The sequence below is a fragment of the Trichoderma harzianum genome (genome assembly GCF_003025095.1).
Source record: "Trichoderma harzianum CBS 226.95 unplaced genomic scaffold M431scaffold_1, whole genome shotgun sequence".
Taxonomy (NCBI): domain Eukaryota; kingdom Fungi; phylum Ascomycota; class Sordariomycetes; order Hypocreales; family Hypocreaceae; genus Trichoderma; species Trichoderma harzianum.
This window is the reverse complement of record NW_020209249.1, coordinates 1141778-1160047: the sequence shown is the minus strand read 5'-3', so window position 1 is coordinate 1160047 and position 18270 is coordinate 1141778. Positions and strand designations below refer to the sequence as shown.

At 51.8% G+C, this 18270-nt stretch overlaps 5 protein-coding genes and 1 non-coding gene across 6 annotated transcripts; 4 read left to right on the top strand and 2 right to left on the bottom strand.

The window, feature by feature from the left end:
- Positions 1-1919: 1919 nt before the first annotated feature.
- On the top strand, positions 1920-3306 carry M431DRAFT_73396 (hypothetical protein; the record flags this gene model as incomplete). Its single annotated transcript, XM_024922122.1, has 4 exons — positions 1920-2434; positions 2517-2594; positions 2658-3155; positions 3276-3306. 4 exons carry the CDS (start codon positions 1920-1922, stop codon positions 3304-3306), a joined length of 1122 nt encoding a protein of 373 aa, XP_024779982.1.
- Positions 3307-3729: 423 nt separating this feature from the next.
- On the bottom strand, positions 3730-5766 carry M431DRAFT_73090 (hypothetical protein; the record flags this gene model as incomplete). The annotated part of the gene is made up of 4 exons (XM_024922102.1): positions 3730-5048; positions 5121-5176; positions 5240-5508; positions 5686-5766. The coding sequence occupies 4 exons, from the start codon at positions 5764-5766 to the stop codon at positions 3730-3732; spliced, it is 1725 nt and encodes a 574-aa protein (XP_024779981.1).
- A 4015-nt stretch (positions 5767-9781) lies between these two features.
- M431DRAFT_176972 (hypothetical protein) lies at positions 9782-11550 on the bottom strand. The gene is made up of 6 exons (XM_024913083.1): positions 11237-11550; positions 11154-11173; positions 11059-11095; positions 10926-10993; positions 10399-10871; positions 9782-10323 (listed from the first exon to the last, which is right to left on the bottom strand). Exons 1-6 carry the CDS (start codon positions 11421-11423, stop codon positions 10020-10022), a joined length of 1089 nt encoding a protein of 362 aa, XP_024779980.1. The 5' UTR covers positions 11424-11550; the 3' UTR covers positions 9782-10019.
- A 1487-nt stretch (positions 11551-13037) lies between these two features.
- M431DRAFT_502421 (hypothetical protein) lies at positions 13038-14161 on the top strand. The gene has a single exon (XM_024918154.1). The coding sequence runs from the start codon at positions 13042-13044 to the stop codon at positions 14002-14004; it is 963 nt and encodes a 320-aa protein (XP_024779979.1). The 5' UTR covers positions 13038-13041; the 3' UTR covers positions 14005-14161.
- Positions 14162-16472: 2311 nt separating this feature from the next.
- Positions 16473-17567, top strand: M431DRAFT_476809 (hypothetical protein; the record flags this gene model as incomplete). Its single annotated transcript, XM_024915505.1, has 1 exon — positions 16473-17567. The coding sequence occupies one exon, from the start codon at positions 16473-16475 to the stop codon at positions 17565-17567; it is 1095 nt and encodes a 364-aa protein (XP_024779978.1).
- A 588-nt stretch (positions 17568-18155) lies between these two features.
- M431DRAFT_t22 lies at positions 18156-18250 on the top strand. Its single transcript has one exon. It is a non-coding gene; the product is annotated as a tRNA-Leu (tRNA).
- Positions 18251-18270: the final 20 nt, after the last annotated feature.

Here is an 18270-nt window from a genome sequence, read left to right as displayed (position 1 = left end):
TAGAAAAAGCTTCCGTTAGCCCTCAATCTATTAAAATCACAGCGCCAACCAACGGATGTCTCAGATAAGGTCATCATACACTCATCACCGTATCTTCCAGAGCATCTACGTCATCATCTTGGCCCGTGGTTCCTCCAGCTAAACTGCTTGATGGCCGTAACCGCGACCCAGGCACACGCAACGATGGCGACGGTAATGCGAACCTCTCGCGCCAGTTCCGCGGCCGATTGCGGGAGAAAAAATGTGTGGGCGTGATTGATTGCCCCCGAATGCTGGGCCGAGAGGAGGAACTGCTCCATTGCGCCGATTGAAGAATGTCGTTGATCCAAGTTTTGGCTGTAAAGGAAGATCTTAAAATTCGGCGCGGGATGCTCTAGCTTGCGATGATCTGCTGGGCGGATAACGGATAAGCATCGGTGCTAAGCCTATGTCAGGCGGACGGTGGGCTACCTTGAATTTTTTGTTCTTTCTTTTCCTACCTCTCCTGTTATGTGGAGCTATAAGATACTGAGAAGATGCAATTAATCTGTGATTGAAGTTAACATGTGAATGAAAAAACTGATTCGAATGATACTCAAATACTGCAATACATAAAAGTTTACAAGAATCGCTAAATCCATTTTGAAGAGTGGCAGTTACACTGCCAAATCGCCAAATAATTCATCACCACAAAGTGACAAGTGCTAACTATAGCTTCACCCTCGTGACAGCGTCCAGCGTGTCTTTACTTGACACACGACCTTGACCCCCGTCTCTCCCCCTCTCTCGCAGCTACTTGTACACAAAGTTATTGTTACACGAGAACTCACGCATTCCTTCCAAGCTGCGAGGTACACATTACACCACAGGCACGTCTCATCAAACCCTTGAATTCCACGTGTTAATCACATACTCCGGATGCATCACCTCTCTCCCCCGTCAAGAAAATGATGCTCGCCTGGCCAAGAACCATAAAATTAACAGGGCTTCTACCAATCTAAATCACGAAACCCCTCCAGGTATCACTTCTCGTGTCACACAAGCAGGGAACATTCTGCTTCATGCAATGCACAGGAACGACATCCGGTTGGAGAGTCCTCCGGAATCACGGGCCGGTATTCCGGAAGAAAAAAAATTATTTTGAGCAGGGATTTTCACGGTGAGGCTTAATGTCTTGCATGATTTTGTGGCAAACGAGAATGCGGGTGTTTCTGGACTGGGGATCGACTGGCTAGGGGTTGCATGTAACACATCGCATACAGACTGAAGCGAGGCTGCGTCTAGACGTGCTTGCTTGACCCAATCCTTGCTGCTATAATTCCTTTCTCCATATTCAAAGTCCCAAATCCACACAAATCCTTCTTATTACACACAACACAAAAGATCCCCTTTAGAATTTAGAGAAAAAATTCAACCATCTCCACTCCCCGTCCGGCAGTGGATCTCGTTACGTCTCGATTCATCTTTAACTGCCCGTTTCTGCCGCCATCACGAGCTTAGTCAAGGCGTCCTCCGGGCCTCGTCGGCCGGCTCCGACGTCCATCCCCGGCCTTCATCTCCACCAAAAGCTCTTCTCACGCCGCCGGCCGCTTTTTTTAGCCTTGCTGCCCCTCCCCCTCATGCCATTTCTGGCCTCGTCTGGGTCGTGAGCATGGCTCTAACTCGGCATCTTATTGTTCGATTTGCATCTTTTCTCGAAGCCCTAGAAGCAAAGCAGACGATAGCCGAGTTTTGAGCCTCGCTAATATTCTCTCCCCTGGTCAAAAAACTTTTTTCAGTTCTGTTATCCCCCAGGAATAATCAAGCGTGAATCTTTTTTTCAAGCATCTCTTTTCTATTCTCCCATCTTATCAGAAGACCCTCTTCCCTGCGCGAATAAGCACAAGAACAAGAAAAGACAAATCATCATGGCGACCGAATCGCAGCCTCAAGACCTCCCCATGGACCTCCCCATCATCGACCTCGACATCTACCTCAACAACCCATCCTCCTCTCCCGCCGTCCAAGCCGAATGCTCCCGCGCCGCCTCCGCCCTCATCACATACGGCGCCCTGCTGCTGCACGACTCGCGCGTCTCCGAAGCCGACAACAACACCTTCCTCGACCTGCTCGAGGACTACTTCGCCCAGCCCGAGCAGGACCTCAAGCGCGACGAGCGCCCCGAGCTGAGCTACCAGATCGGCGTCACGCTCGAAAACACCGAGAAGCCCAAGTGCGCCGTCGACGAGCCCTGCCTGGACGTCATCCAGCGCCTGGACCCGAGCCAGCGGCCGCTCGACATCTCGGCGCACTCGCCCGACCCAAAGTGCCGCTTCTTCTGGCGCATGGTCGAGCTGCCGCCGTACGAGACGCAGTTTCCCGGGCTCAACGCCGAGAACATTGTGCCCGATGCCGCGCATATCAAGGAGAGATGGGCACCGACCATGAACCAGTGGGGGAGCTCCATGAAGAACGCGTTAGTCCATCTCTACACATCATCTATACCTTCATTACCATGAAGAGATATTGCAATAAGAAAACTAACACTAAGATGGCAGCGTCTCCAAGCTGTCTGAAATGACAGCCCTCGGTCTCGGTCTCGAAGCCGACCACTTCAGCTCCGCCGGCCGCTACGGGTACGTTCCCTCTCCTCCTCTTCCTCCTCCGTTCATCTCATACTAACACCAACCCTCCCACAGCCCCCATCTCCTCGCCCCAACCGCCTCCGACCTCACCAAATACGGCGCCAAAGACACCATCCTCGCCGGCTTCCACACCGACCTCAACTTCCTCACCATCCACGGCCGCTCCCGCTACCCCGGCCTCAACATCTGGGCCCGCAACACGGGCTCCCGCATCCCCGTCAAGATCCCGCCCGGCAACTACCTCCTCGTCCAGGCCGGCAAGCAGATCGAGTACATCACCGGCGGCCTCATCAAGGCCGGCTACCACGAGGTCGTCGTCAACGAGCGCACCCTCGAAGTCATCGAGAAGCGCAAGGCCGAGTTCTCCGACCGGCCCCTCGTCCGCATTTCGAGCACCCTCTTCTGGCATCTCAACTCCGACTTCGACCTGGCGCCCGTCCCGGCGCTGGCCGAGAAGGCGAAGAAGGTCCGCGAGGAACAGGCCAAGCTCGGGCGAGACGAGGGCGAGGAAGTGCAGTATCCTGCAACCAAGGTCGGATTCCAGGTGCAAGAGTGAGTACTTCATAAACTTGTCCCCTCTCCTTATATCAACTTACTCCCTGTCTTAATATCAACTTGCTCTCTTTGATATCAACTCGTGAGATGAAACAAGTAAACTGACAAATTTGGCAGTGAACTGAAACACATTGCTTTGATGGCATAAAGCGAGCGAGTCTAGAGCGTTTATAGCTGCGGCAGGCATTTTTGGATATACCCAAAAGTTTATGACCATGACATGAAGATATGAAAATAAACACAATGATCTAAGCCATTTTGATCCTACCAGTCACTTGGTGATGATGTTTATCACGCTTATTACAGCAGATTTTGCATATTTTTATCCGAGTTGGTATCAAAAAAGGTTTTATTTCTTTCTCTAACAGCAAAACGAAACATAGGTATCATGATTAACTAATCCCATCTCTCTCTAGGTATCCCTCTAGATTTTATACCATCTCACATCATATCAAAACATTCGTCTATTATCGAACCGCCAAAAAGAAAATTACGTCGACATCCTACTCTTTCTCTGTCATCTTTATGCTCATAAGCATTTGTTGAAGTTTGCTTTTATACAAGCACCGCTTTACATCTTGACCTCGGCTGTTTCGGCGGTACGGCTCACATCGTTACCAACATCTGAACTGGCGTCTTGTTCCTTTTCCGCCGCATTGTCTACAACGACGGAATCGGGCTCCCGCCAAAAGTCCTTCTTGCCCTGGAACAGGCGAACCAGCCAAGGAGGGAAGAAACCGCCAGGAATGCGCCATGTCCAGGGCTCCTTTTCGTCGTGGTTGGGAGGCACGATGCGGCCGCGAGAAACGAACCTCAGGAGTCCTACGATGGAATTGATGATGATGTACGACATGACACCGGCAATGAGGCCGTTGGCAATCGAGTATGTGAAGGGCATGATGGCAATGGCGAGGAAAGCAGGGACGGCATCGCCCATGTACTTCCAGTTGATCTCCGTGACGGAAGTGGCCATCATGGATCCGACGAGGATGAGGACACTGCCAGTAGCCCACGGTGGGATGGAGGCGAAGATGGGAGCAAAGAAGATGCTGATGAAGAAGCAAATGCCGGTCACGACAGATGTGAGACCAGTCTTGCCACCTTCGGAAATACCAGCACCGGACTCGACGAAGGCGGTGACGGGCGGAACACCAAAGAGGGCACCGATGGAGATGCTGATGGCGTCGACCATGTAGGCAACAGCGGAACCCTCGAAATCCTGGGTAACGGGGTCGATGAGGTTGGCGAAACGAGCCATACCGTATAACGTACCCGTGCAGTCGAGGATATCGACATAGAGGAAGGTGATGAGGGCAAGACCAAATTGGCCACCATACGCGCTCACATCCCATTCCTGCACGTTGAGCGTGTTCTCGATGCGGTGGAAGTCTACAACCTTCTTGAAGAAGTTGAACGAGTCATCTCCAACGGGGGTGTGAGGGAAGTAGGTGATGGGCGTGGTTCGGGGCCAGGAGATGATGCTGACGAGAATGATACCGGCAATGACGGCGCCCTTGACACGGTACATCATGAGGAGCACGGTAAAGAAACCTCCGCAGAAGATACCGATCCACATGGCGGGGTGGCGCATCTTGTCAAAGCTAGGGCAAGTGCCGTCATCAAGCATGTTGGCGGGCGAGCAGCCAGCAAGCGCAAGAGGAGTGTCTGTGGCTCCAGTAATGATGCCAAGACCCTCGCTGTAGGTCAGACCGATGAGAGTCAAGAAGAGACCAATACCCACGCCGGTAGCCAGCTTAATCGAGTGAGGAATGGCACGGGCAAGCCATTGTCGCATACCAAAGATGGCCAGGCCCAGGAAAATGAAACCCTCAACGAAGATGGCAGTCAAGGCGACGCGGTAAGGGACAGGACCAGATCCGTGGAAACCAACTGCATATGGGAGTCAGAATGCAAGATTCTCTTGGGAGTACAGAGATGGTTGAAAGACAAGTCTAGACTTACCGACAGTGTACGCAAAGTAGGCATTCAGACCCATTCCAGGAGCAAGACCGACGGGGCTGTGATATAAGAGTCAGATGAATCGTTCCAGATGTCTTTATATCAGACGCAGCTTGTCTTACAGATTAGCCAAGAGGCCCATGAAGAAACTGGCAAAGGCCGAGATGGCGGCAGTGGCAGTGACGGCATCACGCTTGATGGCCTGGACACACAGGGCGTACTCGTCGTTGGTGTTGCAAATGGGGTCAGCGGAGCCGCCATTGCAGACGCAGGTACCGCCGGAATCCGAGACAATGGAGGAGTTGACGGCGATGATGTAGGCCATGGCGAAGAAGGTGGCCAGGCCGCCGCGGATCTCGGTGAAGAATTGAGATCCCTTGCGCTCCTTGGGCTAAACGACGCGGAACGAGACATGGTAAGCAACATGTTATGAGTGGTAGTATGAGATGAGACAGCTTCTTCCATCGATGTCTCGGAAGCTGCCGTCCCTGGTGGTGTTGACCGAGCCACGAGGTGTCTCGTGACGTGGCCGAGACCAAGAGGAAGCAAAACGAGAGAGGCGACTTACATGACCACAGCCCTCCAACCGGAACCATCTGCCCACCGGACTGACGGCGACCTTCTTGTTGATGTTGTCCATCCACCCCATGGCTGCGAAGTTTGTCTCGTTTGGCGACGAAGGGTCGATTTGGGAGTGACGAAAGGACTATACGTCCTCTAGAAGAGAGGGAAGACCGGAAAGATTTGCGCGATGGAAAAAGCTCTTTTGTATTTTTTTTCGCGTGGTTCGTGGTGGGGCGGCTAGCTAGCGATAGCGGTGGCGGCGAACGAAAGAAAAAAAAGGGACCAGGGGCGAGGGAACGCTGCGGGGTGTGTGATTTGGATTGGAATGCTGGTTTGGGTGCTGATTGGCGTTTTCTCTTTCTTTATGTTCGAATAGGCAGTTTCTGAGACGTCGGTGTTGGTGTTGCTTGTCGTTGGATGGCGATGAGGGGACTCGATCTTGGTTCCCGCGGGGAGAGGAGAGAGAGCCAACACTGTGTCGTACCAGTCGATGGATGCAACGATGCTCGTACCCGCGATCTGCAAGTGTGTTGGGCGGGGGGGAGAAGCAAGGAGGAGAGGAACCGATTTCGATTCGGGTCGGTTGGTCGGAAAGGCGATGCGATGCTGTATTATTTATAGCGGGCAGCCATGAAAGAAAAGCAGCAGCCAATATATTGGGACTGTTGGCTAGCTGATAATACTCGGTAAGTAATATCTGCAGCCCCCGAAGCGTCGATAGTTGAGCCTTCAGTGATTTGCACAAAACCGAAGAGCTGAGCCATGACAAGACAATTGCGATTCCATTAATCGACGCATCACTTAATCAATTGCGCGCGCTGCGGCGTGTGGGAGGGCAGGCAGTGGGCCCGCGAAGCTGGAGAAGGAGCCACCATCGCGTGCGGTATCTCGTGTGCGGTTAAGCATCTAGGCCTGTACATGTACATCATCCCAAGCTGTGACGTGACTGTTCGGCACAAGTATATACGAGTACCCGAGCTGAGCTGAACAGATAACGGGACGCTTCATCAGTGGATATCCCATCATCTGCTAGGGAATTAATAATAGCGGGCTCTGTGTATATCAGCGTGGAGGACTTTCGTAGATGCCTGATGCTCATACTGTACTGTAACTGGCAACATGCATCCAATTCGAATAACCGTAGAAATTAGCCCATGGCAAACCCGGGCACTAAAAATCCACACTCAAATTTGCTAGCCCCCAAGCCGCCATTCTCCCTCGGTCCGTCTTGCTAGTGTGCACACACGCACATGCCCAATATCCATCCATGCGGTCAGATCGCCGTTGAACAAAACAAAGACATAAAAACCGATGCTGGAGGTGGTCAGATGCTTCTCTGCCCCGAGCGTTGTATGCAACTCATACCATCTCAGTCCTGTAATTAATCCATCAAGGTATCCGTTTCTATTTCCATCTTTCCAAACATGCTCTGGAATTTAAAATTCGTAGCCACGCTCTCCCCATGGAACCATAAAAGGACCATAAAAAAAGTCCGAGTGTCTAGAAGAATAATCGGCTGGTCGGCTGCCTTCCCTTATCTCTGCGCCCCTCCATAAAATATTTTCTTTTCACCCTTCATCAAGCCTCAAACAGGCACAAACGCCGTCTCGATTGCCCCATCCAGCTAGACTCTGTTCGAGGATTCCATCATGGAAAAGAGGCTAACAAAGACGGCATGAAAAGAAGAAAAAAACCAGCCAATCGCACCGCATCGATAAGCAAGCCCCCAAAACCCGGGCTTGATTCCGCTCCGGTCCGGGGTCGCCGTTTTGGCGTCTCCAAGTGCGAATACGTATATCCAGTAGTATCAGCAGGTTGGTATGTACGAGTTTGTGAATCCGCACGTTGCAAAGAGATGCTCGGCTCGTTATCAGCATCCATGGTGTTCTTGTTATCTTCTCCGCATTATCGAGATACCTTATCGAATCGCGGTACCTGCATCGCTATCTCGACATCGCCCTCCGCAGTATAAACAATCGCCCATCCCCCAGATTCTCGGGAGCCTGCGAGATGGAGGGCGGCGACTCCCGCCAGGCGACATGTCGGGTCTTCCCTGAGTGTGTACGAGTACATACTTGATGCTGCTCACAAAGCTCTGCCGGCAATCCCCTCAGATGGTGCATACACATACAAGTACGACTTACTCCAACGAGAGACGATAAGTCCGCGGCCTATCAGATGGCTTCTTGCATGGAACACATATTTGGGCTGTGCCTTAAAAGTCCGGTCTGGCAACTCATCAAACGAACCCGTGATTCAGTTTCTACACGCATATGCGCTCACACGGCATTACTACCTGATCGATACAAAAGAGCCGTGTATTCGACGACCCCCAATGCCCATCCCACGCACGCATCCGAAAGGTCCGTCGGAGTTGTATATAAGTCGGCAACCACCTTCAACAGACACTACAAAGCAGTAGTCTCAAAAGAGGACATGGCCCGAGGAGCGTCACTCAATGTTCACAAAACACTTACACATGCGGCGCCGTCCTCTTCTCTTATACTTGAGCCAACCCTGTCGACGGCTGCGCATTCAAACGCCGATTCTACTCTTTTGGCAGCTAAAGTCTCACGATTTCCAGACTTTGTCCGCCACGCGTAGACAACTGACTCCTGCCTTGCCAGCTCTCTTCAACATGAGCCATTCTGACATTTCATGAGACAGCCATCCTGGATGCCAACTATTACAATCCTTCTCATTAAGGATGGTACCACTGCATACATGGTGCAGACACGCATTATTGAATTCTCACGTGCCTCGTCTAATGATGCTGTATGACATGTATGAAAGGGGTGCATACATCTCATATCCATGGTACAGTAGAGCTACGGATTGTTCATGTACATGTTCCTAAAGTTGATAATGTCTGGGTCCTACCAGGCGTCAGTAATAATCTGGCCAACCTACTATTGCCTCCAACGACCTGCCAGTCGTACTCGTAAGCAACGCTTTTAGCCTATCAAGCCATAACCGCAGATCTCAACCCATGTACCTGGATATCCAACCATTTAGCTTCAAACATAAGCAGCCATCAAATCACCAAGCAACACCTTAACAGTGAAATCAGAAGCCAAAAATAATGCCGCCCATCGCGCCAAATCCCCCCAAAGAAACGGACGGAATAAGCCTCCTACCTAGCCTTCCCGTCCTTGCCGTACCCACGCGATCGCACCGAATCTGACGGCAAAAATGACAGAAAATGCCCGCTCATTTTTTACGATTCGAAGTGGGAATACCTACTCCATACGAGTACGGAGTACGCTCAGGCTAAATCTCAATCTCACCGATCCATCCCTGCTCATGTTTAGTTAACTCGCATCTAAAGTAAAAAAATGCTCTTACTTGTCTGCTTGAGCATGAAAAGGCCTCAAATGATTCGAGACTTGCAGGCATGGCACGACCAAACCCGAAACGCTTCAAGTCGTACGATAACAAACTATCGTCACTTTCAAAAATAAATCCCATTACAAAACCAAGCATGTCCCTGTAAATGATAATACGATACAACATTACATGTTTAAACATACATGGATTCCCTCGTCCGACTCTTCCAAACGCCGCTCCCCCTCTCACAATTTAGCTGCCCGCCGCCGCCAAGCATTATGCTTACGCTGCAGATAGCTCGAAGTCCTTCAAGCCTACTTCGTACTCTTACATGTACTGTAGCCACAGGGGTCCCCTCCACGAGCCACCTTCCCCTTGTAGGCGCATGCACTTCTTTTCCCTCCAACCTGGAAGTTTTTGCGAAAACCGGGGTGCCGATCGCGAAGAGGGCGGGCCAAATTTCGAAGCGAGAAATGATCTCTCAGGGGATGAAGTCAGCATCACAGGCATATGATGTTGCATTTGCATTCGCATGACGAAGGGGGGGTCACAGAACCAGGTGGATTACTATCCACTTGATTGTCGAAAGATGAGCCTTGTTGGAGCGCCCATCTCTCTATCATTCTTGTTTCCCCTCAGATGGAGCCTTGAAATGGTCGAAAGATGGGCCTTGCTCAAGCTCCGATTTTGCTCTTCTTTTCCCCGAGATGGATCCTCAACTGCTAATATGGGTCATATCATGGAGCTTGCTTCGCATTTATCGAGTATTTCAGCTCGATCAGTGTAGTTCATAGTATAGTATTAAATGAAAAGTGCTTGCCTTACGAAAAGACTGGTATATAGCAAAAATTCCCTCCCGAAAACGAATTTATACGCCCTGTTTCATTCTACATCCCTGCCCATATCTGTGTACTCATATCAACGTGAAAATTTTCGAATTAAGTGTAAAAAATAGCGTCGGTCCAACTTTTGATGATGCGAAAGAAGAAGGAAGACAAAGGACAAAGGGAATCAAAGTGTCTCCTCGGATCGGTTGGAGTGATGGCTCTCTGGGGCATTCGCCTTGACCTGGGCCCCCATGTTGGACACGAGTCCTGCCTCGTCGTGGCCCAGCTCGAGGGCGCTCTCGTCCACGTCTTTGTCCACTGCCGATCTGTCGACGTGGTATGACCGTGTCAGCATGATTTCGCCGCGGCCAGTAACGCTGGAGTGGCCAGGGTTTTTAAAGTATGAAGAACCGCGTGTGCGTTGGACGTAGAGGGCGCTGACGGCTGGGAGACAGGCGCATATCAAGCCAATGCCTACTTCGGCGTTTCTGGTTTTGACAATCACGTTAGCTTGAGTCGTTCGATCCTTCAGTTGCACAGTAAAACGCAAGATGGGCCCTTACCCTGACAGAATAACCTTGATGAAAACCATGGTCATGTTGGTAGAGTTGCGTTGGTCAACAATCATGGCCAATCTATAAATGCTAAACCCCGTAGCAACTCCTCCAGCACACAACAGTCCACTAACGCGAAGGCGCTTCCGTCGAGGCAGTTGAAGTGACCAGGTAAGGGGTGTCGGGAGCAGCAGGATGGCCAAATCGCTGATGACGCTGATGATGGAGTCGGCCGTGACAATGGCGCTCTGGTTCATGCATTTGCTGGCGTCACCGGTCCAATACGCTGAAATTGGCCAACATATGAAGATTTTAATGAAGAAGCCGGAAACGTAGTATGCGACAATCATGCCAATGAAGATGTAGATTCCGATCAGGGTTCGCCGGTGGACGGATCCAAAGACTCGGATGATAATGACGAGGAGGGCCAGCTTGACGGTCATGGCCATCGGGGCATAAAAGATGGTGGCGGCATAGCAAGACTTTGAACTGGACGTTAGCTTTCCACACAGGACGCTGAAGGGTGTGATTCTTACCTGAAAGTATTTCTCAACCTCTTCCGTTGACACTTCCCATATGTTCAGGCCTCCACCATGTGCACCGGCTGCCCAGTTGTCAGTGGGACGGCTCACAATAGCTGTGAATGGGTAGAAAAAAAACCACACTTACCAAAGCATGCAGTGATACAGTATCCCAACATAAGCACCTAATGCACTTGTCAGTCTTGGATCGCATCTTTAATTCCGTCGTCAAAAGTGTCATACATAAGCCGCGTAGGTTGCATCTGTTTTGCTTTCAAGTCAGCTTCTATCGGTTTGCTCGTTCCTTGAGAATCCACTTGACTCACAGTCGTCTGGTGTAAAGCTGCCTCCCAGCACTCTGGTTTTCGCATAGAATCGTATGGCAACAAAGATGGAGACAAAGAAGATTGTCAACCCTTGTGTGACATAGTTGACAGTCCTCAAGACATCTTGCGGGTGCGCAAGGTCAGGGATAACGCCTTCAGGAGGCGGAGCTGCACCGGGATAACTCATGACAGGCAAAACTTCATGATTCTGTAACGTAAGGATCAAGGTTGAGAGATGCCGAACGTCAAAGAAACGGCTGCCGAGAGTTAAAGTTGACAGCAACTTGTGAAAGGGGGGATCATTCACAAGATAAAGGGCTAATGCAGGTGTAATAGGGTCTGCTTGGACCCGAAAAGTCTCAAAGAGAAGGATCGGAAAGGAAGGGATTAAGACAAAGATAGATTAAAAAATAGATGCCCCTGGCCACACTCGGCTACCAATCACATCATACCAGCCGCCACTCTACCGATGTGGTCAGCCTCAGAAACTGCCATATTATATTGTAGTATCGGTGGTATTGGACCCTCTTGAAAGCCCTGATCGTGCTCGTTCAGAGCTGCAGCGTCAGTCCAACCTGCCAAAGTGGACCGGGTCCAGGGATCCGAGCCGTTGTGGATCCGGCTGCCAACGGAAGATGAATTGGGATAGCCACGGCACCGCTGAAGAAACCAAGCAGGGGTCATGACGGTGAGATGGTGGCCCCCGTGCGAATCAGAAACCGAATCTAGCCTGCCGGGGGGGCGAAACACGACAAGCCAACTGCATATCCAGTCAAGCCAGTACGCTGAGCGAACCAACAACACGATGCTAGTCATGGCACGCACCTCCATTACACATAGCATCAACCTCAATGTCAGAACCAAAGGACTCTGACACATGTGACTTGGAACTAGGGGCGAGCATGAACGAGCTAAGAGCTGCACCGCCAAACGCCATCATGGGAGACCGACATGGTTTAAAACAACCGTCATGAAGATCGTTTGCTCATTTAGAAAAGATCGTGTGCCTTCGGCAACAGAACTCTCTGACCCACGATGTTACCGCGGTGGAGTCATTTCGATGCATCTGGATGGAGTTGAGTGGAGTGCCCTGCAACAAATTTCTCTCGGATCCATGTCGAGGCGTGGCCATGCGCTCTCGATAGTATTCAGCCGACGGTTTCTGTCAGGGGAGGCCGATTGATGTAATCAAGTCTCGTTTCCGCATGATACCGCATGTACGTACATGCATAGTTCAATGGATGAGCGTGTTAGGGTTGCAGTAGATACCAGGGTCGCATTTCTCTTCTTTTGGAAATGAGCGCCCTCCCTTCTTCTCTCCTCTGGAAACTTAGTTTCCCGAGTCATTCTGCTAACGGATAGCTTTTTCCAGCTCGTGCTTTGGCTGAGTAGCACTGTACATCTGTCTGCCTGCTTGGCTCTAGAAGTATATTGCAAGAAAGAGAGAAGAAACAAGACGTATATCACAGGACAAGATGGGCTCCCAAGTCAACATCGGAAAGGACTCAAAGCTGTTTGAGCCGCTTACAATTGCCAATGGCAAAATCACTCTCAAGCATCGAGTTGTGCTCGCTCCCTTGACGCGCAACCGTGGCACGCCGCACCGTAAGAACTCGACTGCTGAGAATCCGAATCGCATTTGGATTCCCAACGATGTCATTGCAGAGTATTATGCGCAGCGAGCAACAGATGGCGGCCTGCTCATCAGCGAGGGCATTCCACCTTCACTAGAAGTATGTCACCGCCCCAGTCACCGTAGAATTAAGACGCGGGGAAGTTGACCTCGAGTTGTTTAGGGAAACGCCATGCCCGGTGTCCCAGGGATCTTCCTAGAAGAGCAAGCCCAAGGATGGAAGAAGGTTGTTGACGCAGTCCATGCCAAAGGTGCCTACATCTATGCGCAGCTCTGGCACTCTGGACGCGCCAACATCCCGCAGCTTACCGGAACGCCCATCGTGGCCCCGTCGAGCATCCCCTGGGATGATCCCAACGAATGCTTCATGTATCCCGCACCCCACTCGACGACGCCTGTCAGGTATAGCGAACAGCTACCCCTCGAGCTGACGGTCGAGCACATCCATAAAACCATCCGTGATTACTGCTCGGCCGCAAAGACGGCCATGGAGCTTGGGTTTGATGGTGTAGAGCTTCACGGAGGTAATGGTTATCTACCAGAGCAGTTCCTAAGCTCCAACATCAACAAGAGAACAGACGAATACGGCGGCTCGCCGGAGAAGCGCTGCAAGTTCGTCTTTGATCTGATGGCCGAGCTGGCCAAGACGGTGGGAGAAGACAACCTGGCCATCCGCCTGACTCCGTTTGGTCTCTTCAACCAGGCTCGCAGTGAACAGCGTCTGGAGACTTGGGGCCATCTGTGCCGCGAGCTGAAGAAGCGTCACCCCAATTTGTCGTACGTGAGCTTCATCGAACCACGATACGAACAAATCTTTTCCGAGGCGGAGAAGCAACAGTTCCTTGACTCCTGGGGGCTTCCCGACGTCGAACTCACCATGTTCCGCAAGATCTGGGGAGACACGCCTTTTTTCTCTGCCGGCGGCTTCGACCAATACAATTCGTGGGGGGTCTTGGAAAGCGGCAGATACGATGCCCTGCTGTACGGCAGATTCTTCATCAGCAATCCGGATCTGGTGGAGAGACTGCGCAATGGCTGGCCTCTTGCCCCGTACGATAGGTCTCGCTTCTACGGTCCGTTTGAAGACCCGACCATCGGCTTTACCGACTACCCGGCGTATGATGAGAAGCTTTGATTGCACGTAATGTTTAGACGTTGCATGGAGCTGTTGGTAATTGTAAATTGAGCACATGACACATGTTTGATGGTGTAGTAATGGATGTATACCATGGAGATGATGGTTTGCCTGGGGTTAGCTGTTAGCGTTGTCTATGAGCAATTTCAAGTCGCAATGATGGTAATTCTGTACATGGAAATTCGTGACGATACCACTGACCAGGTTTCCAATCTTTACGCAACTGCCGCGGCCAGAGTCAGCTGAATATATTGCGAGTCAGTGCAGCGGAGCAGCCACATGTTTTTTCCGTTTCCCCTGCTGAGGGTAGGGTTTCATGGTAGCCAGTAGAAAACGGCAGCGGATCGCCCGTCAATCTGTGCCCGTAGCAAATCCATATCGAGGCCATTGCCGAGGTCCAAGATTGGCTGAATTTGCGAGCGGCTGAAGACTGTGAAGAAGTGATCTGCAAGCTACCCGCTCGTATTGAAATTAAAGCGCGGACTCGGACGAAGTCATCGGGATCTAAAGGCGGTTGTCAGGTCCACATCGAGGCAATGGATGACAGGGATTTACCTTGAATAGCAGGGCTCGAGCCATGCTTGCGCAGCTAGAGGTATCCATAGAGGATCGCCCAGCCGACGTTTGACAAGGCCGCAGTAAGGGATCATTTTTGGTGCGACGATTCAGCCTCAGGTTTGCCGAGCGCAGTACGAGGATGTATCCATATGCATATGCTCAATGCACGCTCCAGACTTGATAGCCATACTTGTACTCTGGATTGTCGATGTATCGTAAATGATTGATCCATGAATGCACAGATGCCATTCTCCACGACTGCCCCCCCAGACAGTCAGCTCGTTTAACGGCAGCATGACGCATGTACCATCAACTGAGACATGCTCAATGTCAGCTTGCAAGATGTCTCACGCCTCAGTCAAGCCGACCAAAAAGGGGCGCTGTGAGACAGGGCGTCGAATATCAGGATAATACCGGGTAGCCACCACGCTATCCGCGCTCGGCTCTTCGCCACATGTCAACGTGCCGAATCTGAGCTTGCCAAATGTCAGACACTCAAGTGAGTGAAAGACAAGCCAGCAAGGAATGATGTGTAACCATGTCATGGGCAAAAGAGGTCGGACTGAACCGGAGCTGGGCAAAGGCAAACAGAACAGAGCCGGAGGAGAACGGCGGGTACTCCGACCATCGATTGGAGTGTCGCACAGTCGTTCCACACTCTATCAAGGCGCAGGCAAAAGAGTGACCTGATTTATTTCAACTTCAGGGCGTTTCGGATCCGCCAAGGGATCAAGACGTACTGTGTTGTGTCACTGAAGGCGTTAGCCCAGGGGATCGGGAGTCGGGGGGCGCGGATTGATCGCGGGTGGCGGCGCGGATCGAGCGTTTAGACTCGCGGAAAAGGCTTGGCCGGCGAAAACTCACCGAGCATCCTCAAAGGCTATGCAGTGTTGCCTGTATTGGTTGCATGGAGATGTTGAATGTTGGCTGATATGGAGAGATAATGTCAAGTGTTGGTTGGTCGGAATCTCCAAGTCATTGATCTCTTCGCGGCTGCACGTGAGGCTTCTCGCGTGGCTGCCTACAAGGTGCAAGTGCTAACCTACAGGAGCACATGTTTGCAAGAGTCATATTGGATAATACCAGGTACTGCCTCCCCCAGCCTCGGTTCGAATGATATATGACATTTGAACAAAGGAATTTTGTTGTAGGCAGCAGCAGTAATCCTTTGTGTTGGTGAATACTCATGATATCTCCATGCATCAAGCAAAATGTAGATGTAGAATATGGTTACACAAGAACCTCATATCGAACCCGATATCGCTGACCTGCTGCCAATCGTTTCCCCAAATCCACGATAATCCTCCCCAAATCCTGCCATCCTTGCAACACCCATCAGGGTCCTTCGAAAAAATCTTTAAAAGACTTCTTTACAGAATTTTCTTCTTTGTGCAAACGTTCAAAACTTCTTTTGTCGCTGGCTCCGCCACATGAAAAGCGTTTCTTTGACGTCAGGCGACTTTTGCCCTTCCCATCAGGCGCACCGCCGGACTCGCCCATTGGCCCGCGTGACGTCAGGAGGCCCCAAACCTTGCAAACCCCCTGTTGCCCTCTCAGCGCCTCCGGATCGCTGGAAACCCGCTGCACCATCACTGTAGGACCCGGAGCCGGGCGCGTCTATTGGAAGCTTGGAGGCCTGATGCGCTGCAAGTCGACCATCGTTCCCTGTAAGGCTTCTGACTTGCAGAAGTCAGCGGGGCTTATCATTGCCGTCCAACCTCAGACATCGGATGCATGTTGACGGCATCACTCTTCCGGCTTATACATAAGCAGGGCAACACCCTTCCTTGATCCCGCTCTCGATTTGAGAATGTTTTGTCTTTTGCTTTCCTTGAGAACTTCCTTCACCCTGTAACCATTCGTCTATCCCCCCTTTCCCACGGATAGAGCTACAACACAGCTTCAACACTATGCCCAGCTACCCCTCGTCGCGGCCGGAGCCCGTGCAAGGCCTCAACCACTCATACTACAATCCAGACGAGACCTTCGATCCATATCAAGACCCTTCGTCGTCTCGTCCTCGATCCGAAAAAGGCCGCCGACCCCCGTCTCCCGCCTACTCGCCCGACGACGACCGCAAATCCCGGCGCAGCAGCCGTCGCAACCCGTCACCAGGCTATGGAGATGCAAATGCGAAGCCATCCGGCAGCCGTCGACATCCAAACCCGCCGCCCTTTTCTGCGCCCTCTCCTCCGCCTCAGCGAGACCCTCGCTCATCCCGCCGTGACCGTGACACTTATCCGCCGAGAGACTCACCGAGAGATTCGCAGCGAGATTCACACCGAGATTCGCGCCCCCGAGATGCTGACCGGCGCTCACGAGACTACCCCCCTCCCCCGTCAGATCCACGTGAGCGGCGTCACAGGTCCTCGCGCCGTGAGCCATCTCCAGAACCCCCACGCCGGTCTCGATATGACTCTCCAGACCCCAAGAGCCGCTCTTCACGCGGCTACCCGACACCCTCGTCCGATGACCGAAACAGCAGGGACCCTCGTTCCTCTCGCCGGTCCCATGGAGGAGTAGAATCGTCACCACCCCAAAAGTCATCACGCTCTCGCGGCGATGATGACAGAAGAGATGACCGGGAGCGACGACATCGTTCACAGCCTCGCGATACGGATGCCGGTCACGGCTCAAGTCGCAGCCGGGACCTGGAACGAACCCGGGATAAGGACCGGGACCGGGACCGGGATCGAGGCCATGATCGCGGCGGTCGTGACCGTGATCGCGCAGCACCCAGCAGCGGCCGCTCCTCACTCAAGCGCCGCAACACCATGCCCGCAGTGGCCAGTTCTGGCCTCAAGCTTAAAGGCGGCACTTCCTGGTGGAAGAACCCAGTGGTTCAGGCCGGCGCTCGCACCGCTCTGGCTGCTGGTGCCCAGGCCATTATGCAGAACCGCAAAGAAGCCGGTCCTTGGCTGGGCGCAAAGGGAGCCAAGGTCGCCACGGCTGCTCTGACGGCTGCCTTGGCTGATGGACTGGCTGGCGGCGGCAAGAAGCGTTGATGAATTATTTATCTGTTTAGGGATGACGAGTGCCCTCTTTTCTTTCTTTCTCCCTTATTTGTTCGGTTACGCGTAACGATGATGACGACGGCGGCTTGCTTTTTCTTTGATGAAATTTCCAACTTGGTTCTACCTCCTTTTTCTTCGCCCACCTAGCCAAGGGATTGCTTGTATTCAAGGGACGACCTTTCACCTCACGACGATACGAATTGACAGAAATTATGGCGTTAACGGAGCGCCCCTGTTACCACTAGTTTTGTTTTCTGCTGCTTTTCTCTTTTGTACGATATCAAGATAGATGGTCGATTTCCATGGATGTCTACCTCCTCCCTCACACGACATTCGTGCCGTGGCATAATGTTCCTTTCCTCACGATGACTTTGACGAATTCTCTCATCATCCTTAGCCAAATCCACTTTCCACTTTCGGTATATAGATATAATAGGGTAGCTCATACCAATTAGTCCTACCAAGTCTTTTCCCCTTCGCATGTGAAAACACATTCCAACAACATCGAGACTCTTCTCTTTCTCTCTCTTCGTCCTTGAGTCCCAACAACCGCCATCTCGCCCATCATCATCCATCAAAGGCACTTTGGCCGAGCGGTCTAAGGCGCCGTGTTCAGGATTTCATCTTGCTTCGCGGTCTAGTAATAGGCGAGGGTTCGAATCCCTCAGGTGTCATTTTTTGTCTTGAACTCCTT